General features: G+C 41.4%; 1 protein-coding gene across 2 annotated transcripts in view; it reads left to right on the top strand.

The window, feature by feature from the left end:
- The window catches only part of pex14 (peroxisomal biogenesis factor 14), a 44,896-nt gene extending 18,105 nt beyond the window's left edge, over positions 1–26,791 (top strand). Inside the window, exons 3-10 of one of the 2 annotated variants that reach the window (XM_068733232.1) lie at positions 1,467–1,551; positions 7,689–7,814; positions 10,299–10,384; positions 11,989–12,091; positions 15,806–15,903; positions 21,588–21,679; positions 24,579–24,951; positions 26,405–26,791. In XM_068733232.1, the coding sequence (XP_068589333.1) occupies positions 1,467–1,551; positions 7,689–7,814; positions 10,299–10,384; positions 11,989–12,091; positions 15,806–15,903; positions 21,588–21,679; positions 24,579–24,951; positions 26,405–26,428 (987 nt within the window). In that variant the 3' untranslated portion in view covers positions 26,429–26,791. Of the gene's footprint in view, positions 1–1,466; positions 1,552–7,688; positions 7,815–10,298; positions 10,385–11,988; positions 12,092–15,805; positions 15,904–21,587; positions 21,680–24,578 lie in introns of both variants that reach the window. The other variant, XM_068733231.1, reaches the window with a different exon arrangement.
- Positions 26,792–27,837: the final 1,046 nt, after the last annotated feature.

The raw sequence follows: 27,837 nt of genomic DNA, 5'->3' as shown, positions 1-27,837 counted from the left end.
GGGGGGGTTCACCATGCAAATGGTTTAATCTGCTTGTCACAATGAAGGTTCCGGGTGACTGACTTTAATAAGCCCTCAGCATATAGAGAAACAGGAAATTCCATACCCCTTGTGTAACCCATATGTACATCAAGGTTACGGTAGTGTCACAGTGGAATGGTAGATTAGTGTCTAAATAGATTGTGTGCCGGCATCTCTTGGGATGAATCTGGCACATCTTGGTCAAATTCATTGAAGTTTCATTTATTGCATTTATCTTAAACCGTCATAATAGTCTAATTTTGCAGCAAGTCTCCGAGTGCTGCATGGTATTTTAAAATAAGTGTTATTAAGTTGCTTTTGAGCTCATTAATAGTCGTCTAAAGACGGATCAAATGTATTTTCAGAAGTTCCATCAAGTTGCCGGTGCCGTGATCCTCTACTGTACTGTTTGCTTGTCACAGACATCTAGCCCTTAATGCAGCCTCCCTTGCCACACCTACCTCCTCGGACAAGTTTAAACTGCAATTCTTTTGGATTGAAACTGGTTCATAGTATATGCAATGCATTACCCAAAACGAATTACCACTGGCAGGGCGCTCAATCACTTTGTATCTTTCAACACTAAGAGAAAAGAAGAGTAATCAAAACCTTTCAACCTATTAGAGGGATGACTTTTACAATTGAATCACGGGGACCACAGGTGCGATAATAAGTCATCTAAACCTCCCATCCAGTGTCTTTCCCCTTTCTCTGTGTTCTTACATATTTATCTATTTTAGGAGGCGCCACTTCATGGCGCCCACTCCAAATTTATGTTTTAATGCCATTTGAGGATGATTTTTTTTCTCTCTCCCTCCAATTCTTGGAAATGCATACTGGGGTGGAAAATTAAGGTGCATCTCGAAGGAAAACATAATAGAATCGATGAACGCAGTGCACTTAAAACTACTGATGTTCTGATGCTATTTAACGTTCTAGTGCATTAACGTTTCAAGTCATTACAACATTCAGGCTGGGTGATTTGATCATGGCAGGTTTTTAACTGGAAGAATTACAGAAGTTTTCAGCCTAGGATTCTCAAGTTATTAGATACAAATGATCACCTCTGCATTAAGTATAGATTTTCTTCCACTGCGCACTTAAGAATGGAAGTTTGTCTTTAAGAGGGTAATAGCAAATTAAGCTCCATACTCCATTTGTCCAGCACTCTTGATGGGCTAATTTTATAACTGCTGATTTGGTCATTCCCCACATTTAGCTGGAAAGTGGTCAGGTGGTCTTTCTCCTCGCTGCTGGGTGTGGGGTCTTAGAAGCAAACTATCAAATTGAATCCATTTATGATTTTGTCTGGATTTCTAATGAACCTTTTTCTTAAAGAAGGTCTAGAGTGTTGTTTGTACTGTTAAAAGCATCACTTTCCTGCAGACCATATCCTCTCACATTATCTCATTATGAGGAATTAAATCGCATTTGTCTCTTCCCAGATTATCACTGCTGTACAATTTCTACAGAACCCAAAAGTACGTCAGAGTCCCTTGGCCACCAGGAGAGCCTTCTTGAAGAAAAAAGGTGAGACATTTGATTTGCTTTAGGTCTGAAGCAATGCAGGAAGCCTTGAAATCCAAATTGTATTAACATTATAATCCATATGTGTTTTTTTACAAAATGTGGTTGGCCCGTGATGCACACTGTTTTTTTGTTTTTTTTGTTGGCAAGATTAGTCTATAAGGGTCAAAGGTTGTGGCTGTAGCTCTTTGCCCTGGGGTCTAAACAGGGGTCGATTCAGCTTCAGAGTGCATGATTCAGGCCCCGTGAATAAATGACACACCAGTTGGGATGCTCCTTTGGGTTCAGGAAAATTAATATTGACAAACTCCCTCTGCATTTTCAATGGAATTATCAATATTGCCTTCCAGCATTTTAACCCTTTTACTTAATTTAACTGTTATCGTAAATTTGAGGCCTGACACGGAGGAGGTTTCTAAGCAGAGATGGCGGAATTGTTTGCTGGCTCTTCAGTTTCTTTGCAATTCATTGAGATTATTTCTGACACATTGTTTGTGCAATAAAACTTGCAAAAAAGCTTTATTACTCTGAACTCATTTAAGTCGGTTCAATATATAGTGGCGGTGGAAATGTGCAGTGTTACGCCATGTATTTCTCACATGGGCCTGTGGCTGAGCAGAGCAGAGAGAGTGTGTGGCTTTCTCGCAGAGAAGCTCTTTGTGGTGAGTATTTTTTATTTCACTTCTTTGCAGTTGTGTACTTGGGGGACTGTACCTCTGCAGTGCTGGGGGACTTTGCCTCCAGCATTAGAGTAGCCAAACAGTGAAAAGTGAGCCTAAAAGCTCCATGACAGGGGAAGGTAACCCGAAACCAAATCCATGGTTGCCGGCTGCTACTACACGCATCTCATGTGGCTCTAATGACTCTCAATATCTTTTGAAATTTCTCTGTCTTTGTGTCTCTTTATTGGCAACTAAGGCATGTTCATAATCTACTGTTGGATATCTCAAATGTAATAAGGCCTCATCAATACCAAATGATGTCATACTACGCCACGTTTTCTTCTTTACTTTCTTCTTTGTTGTAAACTCCGCGGAGCGCCGCTTTCCAAAATGGTTTGCTCTTACTGCACTTTAAGTCCATGAAATATGTATGACTCTTTAATGCAGATTTATTTCGGAAAGTCCGTTTCCACTGTACATCTAAACAAGAACCCTCAATTTGCATAAGGGCATTGATCTCAGGGAGAGGGTAAATAATGAGAGACAACAGAGCAATGAAACACAAAGCACAAACTATATTTGAGTAGCACTCTGCAGTATTCATAGGATAACTCTGGACTTGCATGGTACAGTTACACAGGGAAACTGGAAATGTTGTGCGTTAATATTGAGCTTTCCTTGAGTCGTTTCAGGAAAGGGTTTCGACACACTAATTTCAATATAAGAGCAGAATTTATAAATGCTTTATGTTACAGGAAATCATGTCATTGAAAGGCTATGGTAAGGTCCACCTTGAAGATTTCTATTGTAATTATATAATATAGTTTCATTTAGTAAACAAATAGTCCAAAAGAGTATAAATCAAGAGTCAAATTTAAGTTTGTTGTTCAAACGACCACTTTTCCTCCATAAGAATGTTTATATGTTATAAGATAGTAATAGAACATGATCTGTCATGATGATTGCCGATTAGCTGCTTCCTTTTCCGTCTCACTTGAGCCATATTAGGCTTTTGCGTAGACATAGCAGCAGGCCAGAACTCACAGTTCCCTTGTTTCGGTACCTAGCATGTATTGTCCTCTCAACCCTTTGACCTAGAAACTCAATCATCCTCCTCCTCCCACAGTCACCACAGCAGATACGTCAGTCTTAATTTCTAATACAGTTTAATGTCATATTTATGTAAATACTTCTGGATTTTACTCTATATTAACAGCCAGAAATGTCAAAGCACACATAAAATGAAACAATACCATCTCCCGGTAGAGTGGATTTTAAATTGGATTCCTCTTGCTGCCAGTACTTACGCTGGACAGCTGATGAAGGGGAAAATAGGGCCCACTTTGATTGCATGTTGCAGAATCTTTACACAATAATCCCGCTCCTGCATATTATTTCCCGGCACATTTGAGCCCTAATCTGCACTGAAGGATGCCTCTCTAGTTACATCTTGTTTTTTTCCCAAAGAGATCCTAATAGTGTGGTTTATTTCAATATTCATTGGAAAAATATAATTTTCTGTTTTCCTTCAACTCAATTTGAGGGTATGAATTGGCAATTATGCAGTCCAATATTTCTCGCTGCCCTTCTTGAGTCCTTGTTGAATAAACTGGCTGAAATATTGAAACTTTGTCACTTAGATCTAATATAAATCAAGATTCAAACCCAGATGTTCTTTTTTTTTTTTTTCTTTCTTTCTTTCTTTTGTAGAGGAGACGGGAAATGAGTTGCATTTAAATTGTCTTGCAGCCATCTTGAAACACTTTAGCTTTACTTGTTCCTTGCCAAGATCTAGTACATTTTATTGTGTTTGAGTGAAATATAATGTGCTCCAGTCTCATCTAGTGAATTGTGCCATCTATGTCCTCTACAATTAACAGATGTAACAACTAAAGAGCGTTGGGCCCCATTTTGGCACCATCATTAAGCCCAGACAATTAGCAGTTGCACACATAATTACCAAAGAAAAAATGAAATTCGTAGGACAAAGTCAACAACATTTTCCACCTTTCAACATGTCACTTTGACCGTGGCCCCTAAACCGACATCACTCAGCCGCTCCCACATTACCAAACTGAGTGCAGTTTGTTTGGGGAAGTAAAGCACAGAGAATACACATAGCGTACATTGTCGCATTACAGTTTAATACAATATTAAATGCATTACTGGCACAGTACATTCTCTGTCAGTGTGACATAAATGATGGCTTGACTTATTTCTTTTTCATGCCATCCCAATTGTTATTGAGTTGAATAAATAATGCTAATAGATTTCACCCTGAGTAGAGGGCCAGTGATCGAGGGTCACGGGGAACATAGGTAGGCTGTTGGTCTATTACCATACCTGGTTTGAAGGTAAGGGTAAGGTTCATCATCCCAGATATTAATAGGATGCTGTTTGTAAGTGGGGTTATGCGACTCACCTCTCGGACAAAAATGACAATGACCAAGGCCTGCATAGAAGGTAAAGGGATTGATGTGGTTATAAATTACTCCACGGCGCCACCTAGCCTAGGCCTTGCCTACTTTGTCATCAGTACAAGGCGATAAAGCAGGGAAATGAGAGCAGAGTCCCCCCTTTTAATACATAAATGAATACTCTATGAGAGTGGTCATTATTTAGGGCATGCTATTTTCAAGCAGTTGTACCGAACCAAATGACATGTAGAATCTCCCTCGGCTAGCGCGGCATGAGACGTTGAACTCGACCTCTTAATAAGCCATTGACCTCCATCCATTTATGACCCCTGCCATGCCTTTCTTTCTAAATACCGTATTCAAAATGTAAGTAATTTTCACTCAAGGACAACTTCATAATTCAGGCCTTGGCGGCGACAGTGAAAAAGGCGTTCACCTTTTACCACCCAAAATATTTTAGTAAGCAATTTTTATAATTGGCTGTCCGGCCTGGGTGTTGACCCATAGAGTCCAGAAGTGCCAGAATTGGAGAAATGGATTTAATGTAAGAGCCTTGCTGCCTCTTTGCCCTTTAAAAAATACCCAGAGAATATGAGCCACTGAAAATAGAGCTGTAAATAACCCGACGAGCAATGGGTTTTCCTTTAAATAAATACCGATCAGGTTTATGTTGAAAGACAATAGAAAACGTAGCCCAGATATGCAGTTTACAGTATTTATAGCTGTAATATCGAGGTGCCAGCACCGTAATTTCATGCCCCAATGAGAATGGCAAGGTCAAAGCAAATGCTTTGGCTGAGCATCTGCTAATACGGTGACTCATAAACAGGCACTGCGTGTATCAGGTGCACCAAATAATACAGTATAATGAAATACAGAATAGCTTTCCATTATTGTTCTTTTTTTATGGTGTCGTCATTAGGTGTAATTTATGTCTTAAAAAATTCATCTCCCCACACGACGATCTGAAATGGGGGTCCAGGGGTCATTCCACAGGTTTTGGAACTCATAATAAATTTCACAATCCCTTTTTTGTCTTTTCCTTTTATATGTAAAACTCACTTTCTTCTTGTTTCCTTTTCTTTTGGATCTGAGGGCTCTTTCATTTGTTGTTGTCCTTCAGATCAGAGCATACAACACAACTTAGCAAGCTGTAATTTGACTAGTAAACAGCTTTAGGAATTTCCATGTATTTTATTTTGAAGCAAGGGACAAAAACCTTTCATTTGTTGCCTAAACAACATCAAAGATGGGAACAGCCATTAAGGTGTACATACATTAATGCTCTATAGCAGCATAAATGTAAATTTAAATTTCAAGGTGAAAGGAGAAAAACCTGAAGCTGATGTTTTTATTTCTTCTCATTCGGTGAAACTGAGATCTTTGCATGTCTCACTCAATAGTCTGCCACCATGTAGTCTGCTGTGGTCAGATGAATCAGGAGTCCGGGGACACATTATTGCTTATTTGACAGTGCAGTCTGACTGCACAAACTCAGCACATGGCGCTCACCACTTCCTGGCACTCAGGACCTGCTGTAGACTGCAGGCCAGCCAATATTTGCCTTCAATTATTCAACAATTTTCATGGCCATTTGAAGTCCTCGGAGCATTTAAATAGGTGACAGGAGGGACCTCCTCTTGGCATAAACTGTGTGGTAGATTATCAAAGGATTTCTTTATGCTTTTGGGCTTTCGGGGATAGGTTAGAGTGGTGTTTCTGATCAAGGTTCAACCAGCTACCCGGATTATTCAAATGGAAAGAATCATTTGATTTGGTTATATCTTATCCACCTTGCAAAATGGAAAGTTCTGCTCTACATGCTTACACAGTTTATATTATTAATACTCCACAAGGGTGTTTTTGTGTGCTTTTCTTGTGAAGACCACTCTGGAGGTCCGTACCAGAGATATGAGGATCTGGCTCTGTGCTCTTACTGTTAATGAAAACGTTGAGTCATTTTTTGAAACACTGCAATGGAACCTTTTCCAATTGCTCGATTTCTCTCAAAGGACGGAGGAAGCTTATTCTGAGCTTGTGTAAACTCTCTAAATCCTTCGGGAATTGTTCAAGTAAAAGGCTCTCTTACAAAGGGGTTTTTTCTGTCAATAAGCAAAGGAAATGGCTAAAGGAAGTAATGATAAGATGTTGGGGAGAAGACACATTGTTAGTCCACAATGGTCAAAGACAACATAATGATACAGATTTTGCTGATTTTTCATCATAAGGTAAATCATGCTCATCAGTGTCTAAGAACTACTGTATTTAACAGTTTTGGTTCATTGTCTTCAGCTTTCTTATAATTGTTTTTCTGCAAATTGGTTAATGTTGTTTTTGAATGTAGTTCATCAAAAGTTGTAATTATTTTTCCTTTGTTTAGACCGAGTCGCTCATTAAAAGATGAGACCCACAGCAATGGCAGCATATGGCGCCTGAAATAAAATCCTTTCTTGCCACAAAAGGAGATGTTCATATTAGATTTTTTTTTCCTCCTCCCATCAGATTCTCCATCAGGGAGCCCTTTGCAATTTAATCATCACTAAAATCATTAAAAAGATCTGAAGATTAAATTATATTGGCATTTGCAAAATTATGTAATACATTTACATTACAATGAAGAAATTAAAATAATGCATTTTCGCTGTCTGGGGTGTATGAAATCTCCACATGGGAAATATAACTGGAGAAGTGGACAGACTCTTATTTTCTTTGCCTTTGGTGGCAGTTAATAGGCTCGCAGAGTTTCAGATTTCATTGTGTGAACCTTTCCACACTATCTTCCTTTTGATGGATGTCCCTGAAACGGAAACTCTCAGTGGAATTTCTGAATTATGAAATGAAAATGTATTTTTTTTTTTTTTTTTTGAGAAGAGGGAAGGTAAAATTGAATGAAGATTTGTCATACTTTCTCTAAATTGTACTTAAAAGATTTGTGGGCAGCTTGGGAAGTATTTAAGCGTACATTATGATAGCCAAGGAGCCATTTGGTGTTTCCCATTAACACGCAGTCACTACGCCGCCTCTGAACGTCTTAAAATGTGTGTGTGTGTCTTGATTCCAGGGCTGACGGATGAGGAGGTGGAGTTGGCCATCCAGCGCTCTGGCAGCACAGAAGAAGTCCTGCCTGTGAGCCTTGTGGGGCCCCCACATCCACTCCATGCAACTCAGCTGGCGCTTGCACCACATAGTGAGTGCACACACCCCTTTTTTCTCCCCGTTGATACCTGGTGCATATAAATAGTATAAATATTTTATGTGCACTGTCTCACCTGGAAAAAAAAAGAAGTTTCATTTAAAATGTAAAGCCTTTGTTCAGGTTTACCTAGAGAGAGAGATCTTCCCTTTTTGTTTTTATTAATTTAAACCCATTAAACAGGATTATCGGTAGCTCACCACATAGCAGGATCTTTACAAGTGTTATAGACATGCATGCCGTACAACATTTGCCTTGATTGTGAATTCAGATACAGGGATATGACATTGCACCGCACGAGCTCATGAAGTCTCTTGTCATTCTGTTTCGAGGGGTTCTACACTGGCAAGACCCCACACCGCAACCTGTATCTTTATTACCTCAGGGGGTTATGAGTGCTGTCCACTGATTTACCAATGCAGAATGAAGTCCGCGTAATGCTTAACCCATATGACAATGATTCCAGATGTATTCCACCCTCATTTATTACCACACTGTCCTTGACTCCCCTGGCATCTCATGTTTTGTAATGAAAGTGATGTTGATGGGATGGCCATGTAGTTAGGGAGACTCGCGGCTCTCCGTCCATAGTGGGGGGTTTTATATCAAAACGGCTATAAGGGAGCTGCATAATGAGGAGAGAGCGGGGAGTCTTGTATAGGGGGGTCACGCTGAAAAGAGGGGGCTACCTCTCTTTGATGTCCTTGTTATGGGGACGGTGCACGGAGACCCGCATCCATCTCTGTCGAAGTAATGGATACTCTGATCTCTATTTCCACGCGGTAGAAGGACAGGAAGGCCTCCACTGAACCCAATAAATTTGAGAGGAGATTGGAAAAACGGGGGATGGATACCACAGTTCCAACAGCTTAAGTGACCAAATAAAAAAAGGAAGATGGCAGAGTGGAAGTGGTAGAGGAAAAAAAGAGAGATAGAGGAAGAATGAAGGGTCCTAACAGGGGGGAAAAGAGCAAGTGAAGACCCCTGCATCCCAGTGATGCAGTGAGGCTCGTTCAGGGTCAACCACCTATCCCAAGGACTCCCAGGCCTCTCAGAAGCACGGCATTCTGGGATAGGTGACAGTCTGTCGCAGCTATAATGTTGATGAAGACCCAAATTTATGTGGTTACCATATGGATGCTGGAGAATGACTCAAAAATTTCTGATAGTAAAGGTTACAGGTTCACCCCTGAATGCTGCAGCAGCAATGAAACATGGCCTTGAGCAAGGAGAATAGAATGGCATTCACCTTGAATATATACCATGTAGTCCAATATGACAGCGGGTCTCTCATTTTATTTGCATGTCAATTCACACAAGTGGTAAGGCACAAGATCAATTTGGTTTACTTACTTCAAGCAAGTAAACATGTACCACATAACCCATTAGGTGAAATCAGACCTGTAATAGAATATCAGTGGCGTACTTTAGTGGCCTGGCCGCTAATAATTTCATATTCATTTGGGCCCCACCAACGGTAAATAGGAGAAAAACCTCACACAGTAGATTTCCTCCAGACCTGTTTGTTGTTTAGTGACATTTTCAGTTGAATGCCTCTCTTATGTGGGGGATTTCCACTTTGACAGACAGTTGGCCTACCCAGATGACAGCTTGCACAATGACACACTTTCACATTATCTGTCACTCAGCAAGGCAGTCAACTTCTAAACACACACACACACACACACACACACACACACACACACACACACACACACACACACACACACACACACACACACGCTTACACACACTTACCTTTCAGCCTGCGTTTAGTTGTTTAAAGGTTTATATGCAAACACTGTTTTAGGCCCAACCCCCAAAAAGTGGAAGACTATGGTGTTCTTTATGGAAGAGCAGAATGAAGTGCTTGTTTACGCTTTATAGTTCAAACATTTTGTGGAAACGGACGGATAAATGGATGGAATTTGGAATGTCACAAATAGATAAATTGTATTGTATGGTGCTCATTAATTGTGCAAGTAAATTGCTAAAAGACTGTACAATTTCTTTATCCAAGAGGACCACACCAGTGATTTTGCATTCACTACAGATTGTGTATACTTGACATCAAATGTAATCATTCTAGAAACCACGTTTCTGGGTTTTTGACTAGATGGTGAATGTATTTTTTTCTCTTGTTTCAGGCAGACTGGCATTTACATTCATTAGGGAACTCTTAAAAAACTTGCTTGTGTTGTCTAGTCCACGACAAAGAACCTTTACACAATTGGAACAACTATAAGTTACATTATCACGGCGAGGTAATGCAGTGCAGACCTTTTATATTAATCTGCATCTAACATATGCATCCATGCATTATGTAGCATTGAGAAAAATCAAAGAGTGACAAAAAAGTACATCAAAACAATCTAACATGCATTCAAATATGGTCAGCAAAAATGTATGTAGTGTACATGATTCATTCTGTACTTTGGAGCTAAAACTTCACATTAAGTGATTTATCCTCCTCTCCAGGTCCAGCAGGCTACAGATGGAGAGACTACGGTGCCCTCACCATCATCATGGTGGGCATCGCCTTTGGCTTCCATCAGCTTTACAAAGTAAGTTACACCCTGCTGCTCCTGCTCTTTGGGCGATGTTTCCTTACTCACTTTGTTTTCACAGTTAATCTTTCTTAAATTTGTTGTACAAATTATCCTCTGCATCCTAAGATCTGTCAGTACTGACTCCCTGATATTACATTAAAATTGGTGGGCTTAGCAAGTACATCATTTATGATGAATGAGGGTGCTAGAATAGAAGGCGCCTCTGCAGTATGTAACATCACTCTGGTCTTGATATTAAAGCTGCCCTGCTCTACGTCAAAGCATGATCTCATTTGAACCCCTTCTTTTTAACTCAACCTTCCCTCCTCCTCTCAAATAGTTTTTTTTTCCTTTTTAAAAAATATAGTTGCTAACACAGCACACAACCATTTTCTTTTTTTGACGTCCTACCGTCTAAAAATAATCACCCTGGTTTTTATCGGGCTTAGCAGCCCTTGAACATGAGCTCATGAGGCCCCTTGTCCCCGGTGACATTAATCCCATAGTGGTTGTTAGTAGTAGTCTGAGTGGCATGTGGAAGCCATTACTCTCGTTTTAGAGGAGGACAGGAGCTTTAGCAGTAGCTCTCGGCCCGGATGACAGGCCGTTCTCCTCTGTGTGTGTGTGCAAGAGAGAGAAAGGGAGCGCGTATCATGTACTTGCATATGCCTACCTGACCCTGTCGGACATATTGGCTTCTCTATAGATCCCGTTATGTCCTATTATTTCATCCTTCTTTACACAGCCTCTCATAAGGCGGCACATGCACATTCACGATATCCTGTCCTTTATTCCAATGTCCCTGTGGTCTTTTCACTGACGAAAACACACACTGTACCAGTCCACTGTTTCCTACGTGCAGCAGGGTTTGCCAGCCACCGGTCGCCTGGGAGGTGGGATTCCCTAGCGGGACGGCACAGGTTGCTGTCATGTCACTGGAGCGTAGCGCCAGTCGCACCATATGTCCAGGCTTCTGCCCATACTTTATTTATGTTATGGCGCACCTTGTAAACACCACACTCCCAGCAACCCACTTATTAATTACTACGTGTTGACACTCATTTAATCTTTTTCTCTGAAAAGTGTTTATTACTTGCACTGGTGTGGCTGCTTGCCACCGGAGTTGGAGCGAAAACCTGGCTCAGGCAGGAGAGGGCTGCAAACCGGCCGCGAGGGTTTAAGTGATCCTCTTCCAGCCCTAAAACAAGACAAAAAAACATGTATGCTGTTCAATGGGCCCCTACAGGGTCACATGGACATTAACTTTATTCGGTGAGCTCGGCTCCACACACATTTGTTCAGGATTCATTGAGACACTCAAAGGCTTATCATCTGGTTAACACTCACACTGGATAATATACATATAACATTATATATATGCTAACATATAACAAACAGTTACATTCATTATAGATTAGTCTGATCATTTAGAATAATTAACAGTTGCTTGGATACTCTTCATGTACCTAATCAGGCAGTTTAGACAATGAGGCACTAGTCCAATAAAACAATGCCTTTGACCCTATGCTGCCAAGTCTAGGTGGCCCTGTCTTTTCCTCATCTTCTGCCCATTCCCACCAGAGAGAAGTGTGATGTTGTGCCATGTCTTTTAATTGCAGAAATACATCCTTCCCCTCATTATGGGCAGCCGAGAGGACAAGAAGCATCTGCAGAGGATGGAGAGCAACATTGCAGCAATGAGTGGCACGCTGACACAGACAGGTGAAGATTAATATCTTCATCACTTTCTCCCTCCTTAACATTTTCCCTCATTTATCTGTCGCCAAAATCGGGGGCCCCCGCACGTTTTTAACAAATGACGCCGCTGTCATTTCGCTTTAATTTGAAATTGCTTGTTTACTGTCAGGCTCCGGCTCAATTAATTACGTTTCGCTGAAAAGCTCTTAACCTCGGAATATTAATGAGCAGTTGGGAAATGACAACTTTTCTCCCCCCCAGCCCATCCTCCCCCCCCCCCCTCCATCCGTCTCCCCCTGCACCAACCTCACTCCCATCCAAACCTCCACCGCCATCATCAACATCCACCCTCTTCCCCGTAGGTTGCGAGAAAGTTCATTTTAATTTTGTGTGTGTGTGTGTGTGTGTGTGTGTGTGTGTGTGTGTGTGTGTGTGTGTGTGTGTGTGTGTGTGTGTGTGTGTGTGTGTGTGTGTGTGTGTGTGTGTGTGTGTGTGTGTGTGTGTGCGCGCGCGCGCGCGGCATGGCACTGTGTGGCGTCTGGGCTCAGCACTGGCCCTGGTGTGATTAAGTGCACAGTGACAGGTGCGGCTCCCATGTTGGACAGGTGAGGAATCTCAACCTGGCTGTCAGACATGGAGAGAGAGAGAGAAGCAAGGAGAGAGATGCTTTCTGAGCTCTTCGTCAGTATAATTAAAAATCCAGGGAGGCGTAAATGAGAGAGGCACTCAGGAAAAGTTTGGTCTCGTTAGCGGTGCTGTTGAACTGGAGTGGGTTTTTTTTTTTTTCCCTGAAAGGTACCGATTCCCATTGAGATAGGTAGACTGGTGAATCAAAATGTGTTATTTCATTCAAATGTATTCCCTTTTTAAATACAATAAAGTCCCATTCAAGTGTACATGAGCTGTGTGCACCTGTTTGCCTGAGATATCAAACAAAGTAAAAGGAGGTAAAGGAGGTTTGTATGCGCAAAGATCATTCCAAGTCTGGTAGAAAAACTGTGTGAATTCCCATCATGCATGTTTTTGCAGGGTTCTCAGCTGCAGAGAGACAAAGAGGAGCCAAACGAATGTTTCCACCACAGGCAGTGTTCTTAACGTGAATCATAGATACGACCTTGTCAGTTTTAATACAAGCATCCTTTGTTTGATTTTCCCTTCATCTCCAAATTAAAACAAATTAAGTGTGTTTGAGTTAAGAGCTCCTGTCACAGTATAACATAGTGTAGATGAAAATATGGCTGTTATCGTTGTATCCAGTCACACCCATGCTATTGTTTTCTTGCTGGCTTCGGTAGGCGGAGGGCAGCAGTTTGTGTGAGATCGCGTGCGAGGTGTGTCACCCTGAATCTGATTAACAAATATGTGCTCTTTTATGGTCATTTTCTCCCAACTATGCAAACACATTTCCTCTCTTTATTTCTCTGCCCATTCTTGATCTACTTGCCACTCTCTGGAGACGTGCCAAGTTACAAACCCTGTTTTGCTTGTCGGTATAGACCGGCTTTCACAGTAAGAGTCCTCCTGTGCTTTGCAGCGAGTAGGTGAGACTCCAGTGGAGGAAAAAAAAAGAAAACATGGGTCCTTTCTTCAGCCAGTGTGGGGAACTAATTTGCTATGACTGCAGTAGCCAAGCTGCTATTGTAGTTAATGACTGTTGTAGTTAACAGTTGGGGAGAGGGGTTGCAATTACACTGAGAGTTTTCTCCCTCTGCTTTCCCTTTGTCTTCCTCTCCGTCTCGCTCCCTCTCTCCTCGCTGCACTGAGTAATAGCGACCGACTGCCTCGCTGCTGCCAATTGCTTGAACCCCCTTTTGTTAAAGTTCATGTATTTCTCTATTGCCGGGCGCAATGAGGTGATGTATCCTTTTGAATGGGGACCACATTAGTCTCTCTCGCCAGCCCCAGCTCCAGAGTAGGGGCCTTGACTCCCATTATGATTTGCCTACAACTTCACACAGACAATTAATGAATGGATCTTGGAACTACTTCAGCGCACCCAGGCTGTAATGGAATTGTGCGGCTGTTTGGCCACTCTTTGTCGGTGGGAGCCATATTGGTGACCAGCTGGCCATTAAAAACAGAGACAGGCCCGGACATATGTAGTGTACATTATATCGCGGTATTTACTGAATAATTTACTGAATACACAATGTGCACCCTCCTCACAGCAGCTGTAAGCCTCACACATTATCTTGTCTCCTATTCTGTCTCACACACACACACACACACACACACACACACACACACACACACACACACACACACACACACACACTGCAGCTACAGCCTCCTTCTGATTCATGCCTGGCCAAAGTCGTTGACTTCATTATTCTTGGCTTCATATCTGTGATAACTGGGGATACGAAGTTATGCATTTTTGTCAAGTGTCTGAACAGTACAAAGGAGTGAACTTTGTGAAGGGACATGAAAAGAATCGGACTGTTTTGGCTGAAGTGGCTGAAAAAGCGATGCCAGTGGTAATTCAGGAGGCGCAGCATTACAGGCTGGCAGACCGACACGCACATCTGGATAAGCTGTTTTGCGGCGAGGTGGAATCGGAGACTAATAGAGCAGCTCTTGGTTTAGCGTGCACACCCTGTCATAGTAACACCTTTTTTTAAACAGAGATGGCCGCGGCGTTTTAGTTTTATTGCCGTTTTCAGAAAGGCTGGTCGCACTCGGGAGCTCAGGCTGAGTAACTAACTCAAATTGTTTGCACACTGGTTTTTGGCCCGAACCAACGATCCTGCTCAAACTCGTATTCCATAGGATTCTAGCAAGCACGGAAAGATCAAACGATTTTTTTTGGCACCCCACCTATATTGATACAACCCCGCCCATTTAAACACAGGTGTCACTACAAGATATTAGCTTCTTTGAAAGATCAAATATTTTGTCTGTGTTGGTTTTTCAAAAGAAACACAGACTCCAAGCCGGGCTCTGTGTTGTGTCCTGGCCTGGGTTAATGTGAGAGGAGGGTTCTTTACATCCCGTCCAGCCGGCTGCAGCTCAGGCTTTTAACCATTGGCCTGACAACCTCAGCAGTGGACCGCCACAATATCTGTTGATGTTAATCCTATTAGGCTTGATTTAACACTTTACACGCCCATGATTTATATGAATGTTTATTGGTTTTCTGTAATATAATCAGCTCGGGGAAACTTAATGCATTGTTTGGTAATACACGCGTGACTGGAAGCAGGGGGCAACAAACTGTGCCCCGGTGTTATTTGAAATCATACACCCTCGTCCAACACCAACACTTGAACTAATTCAATCTTCAAAGTCAATGGAAAAAGAACAATATTTATTAGGATTAGGGGGGACATTTTGTCTGGCAGCCTCCTCCCAAATGAGAGCCTTGTTTTTTCCTTTGTTGATCGTTTGAGGATTTAAGATGCATTAGAAGGCAGTGTCTGGGTGGATAATGGAAGGTTAGAGACTGTTATTTGATTTAAGTTCAGGCACTAGAGATTAATATCTCCATCCTATATGCCCCCCCCCCCCTTCCCACCCTCTACCCCTAGCACCTCGGACCAAAAAGCTGCGACTTAAGTTACCGGGTATTAGCTTTGATTACAATTCTTAGACGACACCTTTGATCAGTGACACAAGTTGAGTCTCATTAGTTCTGTCGTCAACGCTTGAAAGAAAATGTTCGGTTCTGTGGCAACAAAACAGCATTATCACACAATCTAGCTTCCTTTTTTCTTTAATAAAACCATCTTGTTTCCACAGTCAACCAGCTGCAACAGACCCTGGTCTCTGTCCAGGAGCTTCTGATCCAGCAGCAGCAGAGAATCCAGGAGCTTTCGCAGGAACTGGCTGCATCAGAGGTAGCTACCAGCTCATCAACAACCCCTCACCCTTCACTTATCACCACAAACAGGAATATCAGTGATTTCAGTTAAACCTCTGAGATTCTACCTATTTTTTTATTCAAAATGTATTTCTTTTTCTGCATCACCGTATCCTACTCCAGATTTGAGTTGTTTTTATGTCATTTAGTTACAGCTGATACTGGCACATTTGCCTATTAGTTTGAAAACACCGGTAACATCGAACTTAATCATTTCAATAAATTACATATTTGTGATATTATATCGGCAATGTTACAACGAGTTGAAATGGCTTCACAAAGCTGGCAAGACGATCGTCTTTAGTATAGTTTGAACATGAAAGTAACGGACTGGACCTTCAAGGTTTGTTATGTGTGATTTAACGTTTTTGAGAAAAGCTAGACACGCACTAACTCTGAAATTGCAGAAGAGCTCAGTAAAAGTAAAGTTGCCAGTTGAAATCTCCAGATTGATGAGGAGAGAGAAAGGGTTTCTCGAGGCCTCTGCATACTAAAATGTCTTGTACTGCCCGGAGTCATAACTACCTCAGACGGACAGCCTTATTATGCTGTATATCATCAGAACACAAGCTGCGAAAAAGTATGATGGTGCATCTCATCATGGGACCATCATCTTTAACCATATTGTCGCTCCTCCTAGGCTTGATGTTTATAGACCGTTTTCATAATCTACTCAGAATTGTAAGTGTTTAGGTGAATAGGTTTGAGTGATTGGTCTAAAAACTTATGTGCAGGGATGAAATGTTGCTTGCTTTTTTATAACACCGCTCGTAAATCGCTTTATGATCTCTGGGCTCTAAAAAAGTGCCTTGGAAGAGACGATCTTAGACAATGTTTTATGTCCACAGCTTGTTAAGCACATGGGTGTTTCGCTGCAGCATCTGGATATCGCAGGAAAACATATGCGGACACATCTGCTTCGGCATAAACGAGGAAGAAAAATATGAATCTCTTCCCTGGACGAGGTTCATCAAAAACTGACGACTCATAGCTCATTTTGTGCCATTTCAACTTCTAAGCAACACAGTCTCTCTGAGCGGTGTGAACAAAAGCAGCGGCGGCTCAGATCAGCATGTGTGAGGTACGATCCGGTTCGACCCCACGCTGATCGGAAATCTGAAAATTATGAAAGGTTTTCTGTCAGCCAGGCTGTAGGCTCCCTTCAAACAATGAGTTCCCTCCAGCTTTTTAAAGGACAAGGGATGTTTTCTCTTTCCATTTGTCATATCCAGATCACAGATTGGATTAAAAAGTATCTACTTCATTTGCTATGAGTGCCTTGTTGGACAGCGGCGGTGTATAAAAAGTATAATTCACATCAAAACACCCATTAAACAAATCATAAACTCTGCTTTATAGCTATAGTGTTGATCTTAAATTTTCCCTGCGAGTCGGCACAAGGCCCTCTGTTGTCGCAGGCCACGGGGGAAATTGGGAAATTGTTTTCAGGTCCGTGATGTTTGATGAGAAACACATGTTGGAGCTGGCGAGCTACTTATCATTCACCGTTTGCGGCTTTCAGGGGTTTGCCTCACCACGCTGCTCAAAGTGCGCCACGCTTACTAATTATACCTCTCAATGCGGAAATGTGCCTTTAACCCGAAACACATGGAGACTTCTAGTTCCTCAGCTGCTAAGAAAACAGTTCTCGTAGGTTTGAAACCGCTCAATTGCGGAGTGCGTTTACTGTCCCTAAACTGGGGACCTCATTATGGAAGTGAGTTTAGACAGACTGACTCATGTCCGCACACACGCACACGCACAGAGAGAGCACGCGCTGATGCTGCACATTTCCAAACGTCAGAGCCTGTGATAGTTGCTCTCTTTTTCACTATTTTCTCAGTTATCACAACTCTTTAAAGACATGCTGCTGCATCCTACCACTGGTGTTCAGGATAGATTTGCCCGAGGATGATTCAGCCCTGATGTTAAGCAGCCTAGTCTATTTCTGCTCCATTATCATTACAAATCTGCCTGTTAGCTGTGTTTTCCCTGCTGTCTCAACTCACTGATCGTTCTCTTTATTAGTGGATACTACATAGAAGATTAGAAACCGCCTCCTTGCTTGCGCGAGACGAACTGCCAGTGGGAAAGTGCATAAATAGAGAGAAATCAATTGCACTGTACCAGTGTTTCCACTCAAAAACACTCCTCTGGGGACTTCCTTTTGAAACTAATTCCATCATAAATATACATGCGTTACACGAAAACACACTGTCTGCCGGCGGAGTAACTGTGAATTAATTTGCCTTCAGACACTCTTAAACAAGCCTTGTTAAAGATCTTATCTTGTTGCTAATGGTCCACAGGCATTTATCTTCATTTAGCCAGATGCGTTGCCGTCCTTGGGTGCTGCTAGAGTTGATAGTCTTCTTTTTTTTTTCTGCTTGTGAAATTTTTTTCCTTTTTTTTTCTTGAAGCACTTAGTTAACCAGCGGAAAGAGGCCGACCCCGATCACACCCAGGCACCCACCCTAGACATATTAGTGACAAGACTGTTAAACCGGTTAGAGTAAATCTTTACTACGTACAGTATTTACACACTAAAAAAAATAAAAGAAGAAAACACACATCCAGCCAGCACAGTGGTGGTTGATAATGTGATAGGTGGCACCTCTCTTCCAGGTTGAGTTGTTGTGTTGGTTTTGGTTGGTTGGTTCATTTGTTTGTTTATTTGTTCATGCATGATGCTTTCTGTGATGTGCAGTGCCAGGCGGAGAATTATGTTCTCCACTGTTAAGGCCACACAGAGCCCTTAGAGCCCTGCACCTGTACATCAGGAAGTATGATAGAAGTCAAACACCAGAGCGAACTGCACTCAGAACTTGGAATCTTTTTACTTTTAAATCTAAATTCAGTTTTGCAGATATTGCCTTCTTCAGGGTAAACTTGTCACATGTAGTCTATAGAACCAGTTGGCCAAGTGAATGATTTAACAGGGCATGAACATAAAAGAGTAATAAATAGGCAATAAAGAGGTCGTACATGTACGTAGCCAAAGGCCTCTAGATATCTATATGTCCACATCCTAGGAAGCAGCAGGAAAATCACTGTCAACATTTACAGTAGATGTTTGCATTTAACTCAAGTCTTCAAGGAAATACTAAATGCTTTCCAGTTATACATGCAATATTTAAGGTTAATTACAAATTGTAATGTTCGTTTTTAATTAAATTGATCGATAAAGATGAAACTTAAACAATAGAAAGATTTTGGATGCAAGAATTTATATACAAATATCAGAAAATACATTGCAAAATAGCATACATATGCAAAACATTGAAGTCGAACATAAAACGAAGAATCTTTATTATTGGTAAATTGATAGTAAGAATAATAACATAGAGGTCTTATTCTGCATTGCACAGTCAAACATTAACTGTTGTACATCCACAGACCAGGAAGTATCTTCCTGATGACAGTGCGTTTGTAGTCAAAGCCACTAAATCATTGCAGAAGTTAAATATTTTGATCAGCAGTTTGTTAAAACATCACGTTGTACACATGTCAATAGGTCTATTGGATATGTGTCAACACTTCAGGTGGGGCTTTTAAAGTCAGCGGCGTTTCTTTCAATCTTTCCCGTCATTGATACCCCTCCACTCAGCCTCCGCCCAAGCAGCTAGTGCACTTAACACAAGATCCTTACACTGTGTGTGTGTGTGTGTGTGTGTGTGTGTGTGTGTGTGTGTGTGTGTGTGTGTGTGTGTGTGTGTGTGTGTGTGTGTGTGTGTGTGTGTGTGTGTGTGTGTGTGTACACACTCACATAATGTATTTCAAAGCTGAAATCCAGTCCTGGTCCACCATTTAATTAGGTTTCTTCAGACTTAATAAGACATATGTCAGTGGTAGTGTTGTTGTCTTGATGTGAGATATTATAGGGTGCTGCTCGGTGGATAATGCACATTATGTAGCTGGCGGTTTAACAATTCTACTCTAAAGTCCTTTTTTTTTTTTCTTATGTTAAGTGATATAATAATTTTCAGTTATTTGGAGCAATTTGCATATATCTTAAGTTGATTCTGTGCCTTGGAAGTCTTTTAGCTCAGCCCATACAGCAATTAATTTTTTTTTTTTAATGTAAAATGAGAGAGAAGCAGAATCCAGCCTTATTATACGGGGGCCTTGGGGAGGCGAGGGATTAAGATGGTTCTAATGAGGTGACGGCTGTAATAAGAGTGTCTTCAGCAGGCCTCCAATGCACCGCCTCTAAAACGGGGCTCCTTATCAGCGAGGTTTAGGAGTCGATAAGAGCCAAAAAAGCCTCCTTTTCTGTCTCCCTTCACTTCTCCTCCTCTGCGTCCCTCCTTTCCACTGTAAATGAGTGTGATCCCTTTCAGATGTGATTCAATTAATTTCTCTTAGATTTAATTATAAGTGAAAGAGTCCAAGTTATCCCTCTCCCCTCGATAGGGGGTCCACACTGCCTAACAAGCTTCCTCTGGTGAGTCAGGAGAGTCTTAATTAGAGTTTTTACTTTTCTTTTATCCCACTTTCTCCCTTGTCTTCTTCCCTCTGGTCTCATCAGTCTATCCCCCTGTTCTTGCACATGTTTGTGCTTTTTATTCAGGAATGGATTGTGTATGGGGAACAATTATCTACATCACTGGTTCCCAGTCTTTTGGGTTGAGACTCTTTACAGCCAAGCAACGCCTTCTCGTGATGCCTCGTCACAAGTTGCATTTGTCTATGAGCAGTTCAACCAATGACGGTTTGGATTGCTTTGAGCGCCCTGGGGAGGTACAACTTGCAATGGTTTTATGTAGTAGAAATGTTTTTTTTTTTTTTTTTAAATATCTCACAAACTCAGATTTATCCTGACCTCCATGTTGGGCCTTTACTGTCTTCCGTGTTGGAGTTGCTAGACGATTTTCATTCAATTTGCAGGAACCCAAAAGTCTACAAGGCTTTGCAACAGCAGTAGTCCAGTTTTAGCATGATTGTATTTTTTCTCCTCAAGCCTTTTCTCAAAAGTCATCATTTCATAGCTCCCTCTGTCAAAGGCCTGCCTATTTCTAAAAAAGTGCTGCGGAGACAGATTTTTGGCAGCAATTTGCCATTCAAATACTTGCCATTATGCCCCTGTACATTTCACGCCACACCGGTGTGTGTGATAACGCACGCCTTTTGATAAAAGACAAAAAGAACAAAACAAACTGCTAAGCTTTGGTCTACCTTCATGAATGTGGCCATTGTTCAAGATAAAATAATTATCCAAAACACTGGACACTGGCCTAATCTTTTCTAGATAGTATGGAAAATTATGTAAAAACAGCATGATTCACACTCGCTGCACTTTCTGAGCAGCCGAGGCCATAAAGGTGTCTGTAGTGAGATTGTACGTCCTCCTTTCTGTCATCACCAGCAGTAGGCCGTTGGCCGAGGTTGTTATGGTGACGAATGACCCGACTACACAAAAACATGCGGCTTTTAGCATTTGCATTTACCATATTTGTTTACCTTGAACCCAATGTCCTTTTTTCCAAACAAAGCTTCCTTTTTTTTATTATTATTTCATGTTGTTGAGACTAGGCACAGAGGAGTTGTTGAAAGATGTATATTGACTTTGTCCTCCAACCCTGCATGTGAACTGAACAGTGAGTGCATGTGTGTGTGTCTGTGACATTTGTTGTGTGTGTCTCACGTGTGTGTTTCCAATAGACATCGTCTTCAACCTACCGCGTCCTGGACAACCAAACAGTTGGAGAGCTGAAGGCTGAGATCGTCTCTTTGAAGGGCTTACTGCTCGGCAGGTAACAAAGTTATCCAGATCACCGTCACAGAATGAAACGCATGAAACAGAGAGGGTGTGGGTGTTGGGTGGGTGGCACGGCCAACCACTCACTGTTTTTGTGCACTTTTGAGATCCTGCATTCAGTCCATTTGAACCATTTGATGGTGTTAAACAGGAACAAAGCTCACATTACATTCATATCTGACATTAAAATACTTTTTAACACCATGTTGCTCTTTTCTGTTATCCTTACTTTATTTTGGGGGGTTTTCACATATAATAACTGGGTATTGACAGATTCAAGGTTCAGTAGGTAACTTTAATTCAAATATTTTTTTGCATATTTGCTCAAACTGTCACTGTATCCTGACAGACATACATAAGACAGATAATCTGTGAATAAATCGGGTTCCTCTGGCTCTTCTTAGTGCTCCTAATGGCATTTGCAAGATTCCCCTGCGCCCGAAGGAAAGGAGTCTAACGCAGCTGTCAATCACTGCTCCGCTCGTGAACTCCGATCAAACTGTTAAACGAGGCAGCGCTGATGAAATATAAATAAAGATTTATTTACTGCATTGCCTTTTTTTGTCCTCAAATGTTTTCAGAAACATATTTTATCGTGCTGTTAAGCTGTTAAATGAAAAATGTTGCTCCGGTTGGTGGGCGATGTGGTCTTCCTTGCAAATGGAGTTAGCCCTGTTGTTGTCGTCATGTGACTGAAGTATGGAACCATGCAGTGTGGTTTAGGGATAGCGTCAACTGACCACTCTAAATGCTGCAAAATGACAGATACATTCCCAATCAAGGGACATGGTTAGTGTTTAAAGAAACCGTCCTCAACTACCCATCCTGGATTGATTCTATGTTTACATTTTTTTTGTTTTTTCGCCCCAGGCAGTAAACATGTTTATTTCTGCTGTAAAATTGGGCCTTTTAATTGAGATTGAACCAGCCTCAAGTGGCCATTTAAGAGAACTGCAGTTTTTTGGCTTCATTTCTCAGCGGTTTGTGAGGTATGTGTAAGGACCCCAGGAATAATAGCCAATGCTTATGCTAGTGCTAGTATAGATCCTAAAAAATGAGATTAAAAAAAGAAAAGCGCCGTTGAGGCTGCATCACCAACTTTATGGTCTGGATCTTATGTTTGATGATAATATTACAGCCATAACTATTGTAAATTGTATCAAATTAGGATGACCAGAAAAGGACAAGACCAGAACATATGGTAGATGGTTGCTGGGGTCGGTTTTCACCTCACAAGTATAGCTTCAGGGAAATGTAGCCAATGTAACACTTTGACTGTATTAAGGTGTGTCCTGAGCATATAGAAGAGGAATGAACCCTAGAAAGAGCCATGTCCCATTCTTCCTTTCACCTAGATCATTTTCCCCGCTCTTCTCCAATATGGGATACAGAAACTGTCACCTTTTCCAACCCACTGGAGTTTACAGGCCTGAATGTAACTGAGTAAACTCCCATCTGCTGAGGAAGACTGTGAGATGTGGTTGAAAGCTCTAGGGAGAAGTACTAAGTTGACCTTTAGTTAAGATTCATCATTTAAGTACATATATGAGTTTAGATCTCAGAAACAATGTTAGTACACAACAATCATCACGCAACTATCCTTCCATAACCACTTCTACAGAACACTGTTGTTGATGGCCTGAAAGTTTGCGCTTGTGTCTAAATAAATAAAATAAAAGAACACGGATTGTCACATTGCTCTTCCAAATTGCTCGCACACTGAAAACATAATCATTAATCTCAAATATGTTTAATCTCACAGGCACTGGAGGTTATAATACTGATTGCACCATTTCTTTTACTTCACAACTTGCCTCGGTCGATTAGCATACTGCAGGCATCAGCTGGTCTTCTGTGTTTTATTGCTTTTATTGGTAAGCAAAATAACCACACGTGCATAATTGCTCCTATACAACTTCAGTCCTTTTTATGAGCGCAAAATGACACAACACAGAAATGACTTATATGAACTGAAAACTTAGCTGTGTCCTGATAAAATAGATACTTTTCCAATCAATCATTTTATTTGTTGTCAGTGTAAAAATCTTATCCTACCCACCTGCCACATGTTTATGCGAGGTGTAAAGTATTCTGTGTTGTTAAAGGTCTCGTCGTCTTTTGCCAGACATCCCCTCGTTCTTCCCATCTTTGTTCCCCAATCTAGTCAGGCGCAGCCCAGCTCAGTCAGGCCCATTAGCATGCATGATTATGTATCAGTGTCCATAATGAAGCCTGAAGTAGTGGCGTACATCAGAAAACCGGCGAGGACGAAAATTGCCTCAGAACTGTCTAGTTGAGCATGTTTTTGTTCGCCTCGTACATTTTAATCAGCAATAATATCCCTTTGTCATTTGCTTTCCTGACTTCATCCTGACTCCCACAATGAGTTTTCTGGCATAGGCTTGAATCACAAACTAAAGGCTCTGAGTCACCATCTGTTTCCAAGCGTGTTCCCTTTCTGTTCAAATGATCCAAATCATCTCCAAACTGTTGTTTTTTTTTAAACACTAAGAAGCGCTTATCCCATTACATTTCAACGTTGTCTTTTTGATCTTAAAAGCTGCAGTGGATGTGATTAAACAAAAAACAAAAACAAAATCTCAGAGCATCTGTACCAGGTGTGACAAACATCTGGCGGTTTGGGGGGGGAAAAGCCATTTTCTGAGCTGTAATTATGAGATTTTCATACGGTGCTTTGTGTGTGGCTGCATGCTGAAATGTAAACTAGTGTTGAAGATATGTTCTCATTCAACACCTGACTTAGGAGGCTATGTGTAGTTTTGTGTGCCCAATTGGCTGATCGTGGGAAAGCTCTTTTAGCACATTTTAATCACAGTGAGGTTTTTGATGAGGTCGTGATCTTCCTCTCTCTCGTTTGTTCCACGTTTCCGCAGGAGACAATTCCCGTCCACTCCCGCTATTCCTAAAATCCCCTCATGGCAGATTCCCCTGAAGCCACCCTCGGCACCCGACTTGTCGCCAGTCAACCACACCAACAGCAGCAGCGACATCTCTCCCGTCAGCAACGAGTCCGCCAGCTCCTCCCCCACCAGAGATGGACACCACAGCCCCCAGGATGCACTGGGAGGGCCCGATGGAGTGCATGGTATCGACAAAGACGACAGCGCTGTGGGCGAAGGAGCAACCCAGGTCCTGGACCTGAAGGACCGCATGGAGGTACAGGGGGAGGAGGAGGAGCAGGAGAAGAAGGAGCAAGAGGAGGAAGACAATGATCTCAGCCACGTGGAGGAGGAGGAGGAGGACGGTGTAAGCATGCAGACAGTGGATCGGCGTGGTGGGGATGGACAGATTAACGAACAGGTGGACAAACTGAGGCAGCCCGAGGGTGCCAGCAATGAGAGCGAGGTGGATTAGATAGCAGTAGAAAGCACAAAGACACTCTCCAAACACCGCTTCTCATCTCTGCCGACGGCTTTGTTTCATTCTGCTCCTCTCCGCTCACACTTGTTTTGTTTTTTTTATTTTTTGTTTTGTTTTTAATCTATCTTCACTGTCTGTTTCCTCTTGTTTCTCTAACATCTTAATCTTGAGCAAAATGAGGAGTGGGCGTGAGAAGATGCAAAACTGACAAATACTGGAGTGTCTAGTTGACACACGGCTTACCTCGATTTACTTTTCATCATGCAGACTAAATGACTGAATGCCGAGCCAAATGCCATGGTGTGACGAGCAACAGTCAAATCAGAATGACTTTAAAAGGCTGTGTGTGGCAGACTGCTTTTGATTTTAGGATATATTTTTGATCAGATAATTCACAGCTTTGCCTTGGTGTCCTTGTAATTGTATTACGGTTCTTATATAGACCAAAGAAGCAGCGCTGCACACAATCTCTCTCCTGTATAGTGCAGCTGTAGGTCAGGAGTCATATGTTGGCACTTCAGTCTCAAAGTTACCGTGAGCTCCCAGAGAAGCATTAGCAAAGTTCGTCTCCCCGTTGACGGCAATAGGAGAGGACAAGCTCTGCCAGGGCCGGAGCTTTTAGCCTCTTTTATGTGTCCTTTCGCATTGGTGTCAGTCTGTCAATAATTCACAAGGCCAGCGGGGTGGCATTTGGGTGAAATAAAAGCCCTGAAATTCGAGATTAGAATGTGATGACGGGCTTTGTTCCATGCCGGTGTCAGAGTGCTCATACTCTCAAAGGAGGAGAAGATAAATGTTTTTTTCCCGCCCGCTTTCCTTTTTTCACTGAGGGGCTGAATTGTGTGAATCTTTTACGAGCGTGTTTGCGCGTGGCAGGCGAGAAAACCCAGACCGTCTGCTGAGCTGTTTCTGCATCTCCAGCAGCGCAGCTGATTTGGTTTGTGAAGTATGTTAATAATCAAATGATCAACAAATAACAGATGTATTAGTTCATGCAGCTTGAAATGTCAAGGAGGCTAAAAGCGGAAATCTAATACAGAAAGCCCAGTTGCATTGTATTATTTTCCGTGACAAACCCTGCGGTCCAAATTATGTAGGGCCTCCTACAGTGAGTAATCTTTACAGAAAACGGCGCCAATATTTTATAATTAAGCTGCAGTAAGACAACGAGGGCTGCCACAGATGGAAGTTGCAGAACTTGTATCACTTTTCTCAGTGTGGAGGTGGATGGGGGAAGTTAGAAAAAAAACAAAAAAAACATTGCCCTATGATTGAAAAGGAAAGTAATAAATGAATACTTGACTTATTGAATTACTCACTCTGTACTCACTGTCTCCAGCTAACAAGAAGAGTCCATGAGTGAGAAGAAGGGATATCAGCTCTGGTGCCATTTCCACCTCCATCACATGGCCTTCATAGGAAGACAGAAAAGGTAGAGGGGCACTGCTCTTTGTCACCCGTCTTAACCGACAGATTCACTTGGGTGATGTTGATTGAGTTTCTGTTGAAATGAGGAGTCAACAACAATACAGTATGCTGTAAACTATATTTTTTGATTTTGTAGAGATGAATTTGTATGGATAACTAAGGTTGGTTTAAAGAAGTACATAATCAAGAGGTGTAACTTTTGCTTCTTAGCCACTGTAGAACCAGTTTCTGTAACCTGCTGATTACTGTCTGATTGTCAGCCCAAAATTGTACAAAGTGCAATAAATCTTTACCTCAAGTAGAATCTCCCTTATATTTTCATTTTAAACCCACTGGACACTAAATACATGCTGCAGTATGTTACTCTTAAAGGCTCAACCTAGTATTACAGGGATTTTCCATGTTTATATTTTTGCATAAGTATATATTTTGAAACACACACACTCACAGCAAAATACTTGACTTGCAGTAAAGAACAATGTTCCAATTCTAAATCATAATTGAGTGAAATATATTGTATGTGTATGTCCATCCGTCCTATTAATATTAAAAGAATGAAAAAAATGCACAATAACAAACAAAAACTCAAAGAAGAAATACAGAGAAATACTAAAATATATTAAAAGAAATACAATATTAAAATAAATACAAATCCAACATGCATGAATATCCAAAGGCCTGTGAATTCTAAAATCAATTTAGGTCAAAGTTTCTGCTATATTTGTGGTTCCTGAGCTTTCTGGGTTTTTTTTGTCACTTCTTTGAACCAGCTGTAATGTGTGTCTCAGATACAGATGAGAACCCTTCAGTACTTTTCAAAAAGCCATGAGGCCTTTTTCAGCTTTCTCTCTGGAATTGATGAGTGACATAGTTTCACATTGTGTCAAGTGTTGTTTATTTGCGTATGTGGATCGTCAGAGTCTTTTGGTTTTTGGTGTGGGAGTAGTGCTTTCTGAAAAAAGAATGCATTGAATATGGTGAGGAAAGCCATTATAGACTTAAATGTAATTTTTATAAAGTGCTTTATTTTGAAATAAATACTTTTTGCTCATTCCAACAGACAACTTTTATCCAGGGTGAGACAGGCAGAGAGATGAAAAATCAAGGAGAGGTGGTATAATGATTGCAGAGACAAAAGGTATGCTGGGATTTTTCCCAGGTAACTGATTTCACCAGGGTGAAAAGAAGTACCATGTGCCATTTACTGTATATACTGTAAACTAATAACACGATAAGTCTATTGCCATGCTAGCAGTTCAGTGAGGTTGTAATGCAAAAACAACAATTGCTAATAAATAAAGATTAATAAATAAATAATAAAGAGATTGTTTGGGTAAGCTTGAA

Source organism: Cebidichthys violaceus, unplaced genomic scaffold, assembly GCF_023349555.1.
Source record: "Cebidichthys violaceus isolate CVI_PGR_0920_01 unplaced genomic scaffold, fCebVio1.0.p SCAF_6, whole genome shotgun sequence".
Taxonomy (NCBI): domain Eukaryota; kingdom Metazoa; phylum Chordata; class Actinopteri; order Perciformes; family Stichaeidae; genus Cebidichthys; species Cebidichthys violaceus.
This window is presented reverse-complemented; position numbering and strand designations above follow the sequence as displayed.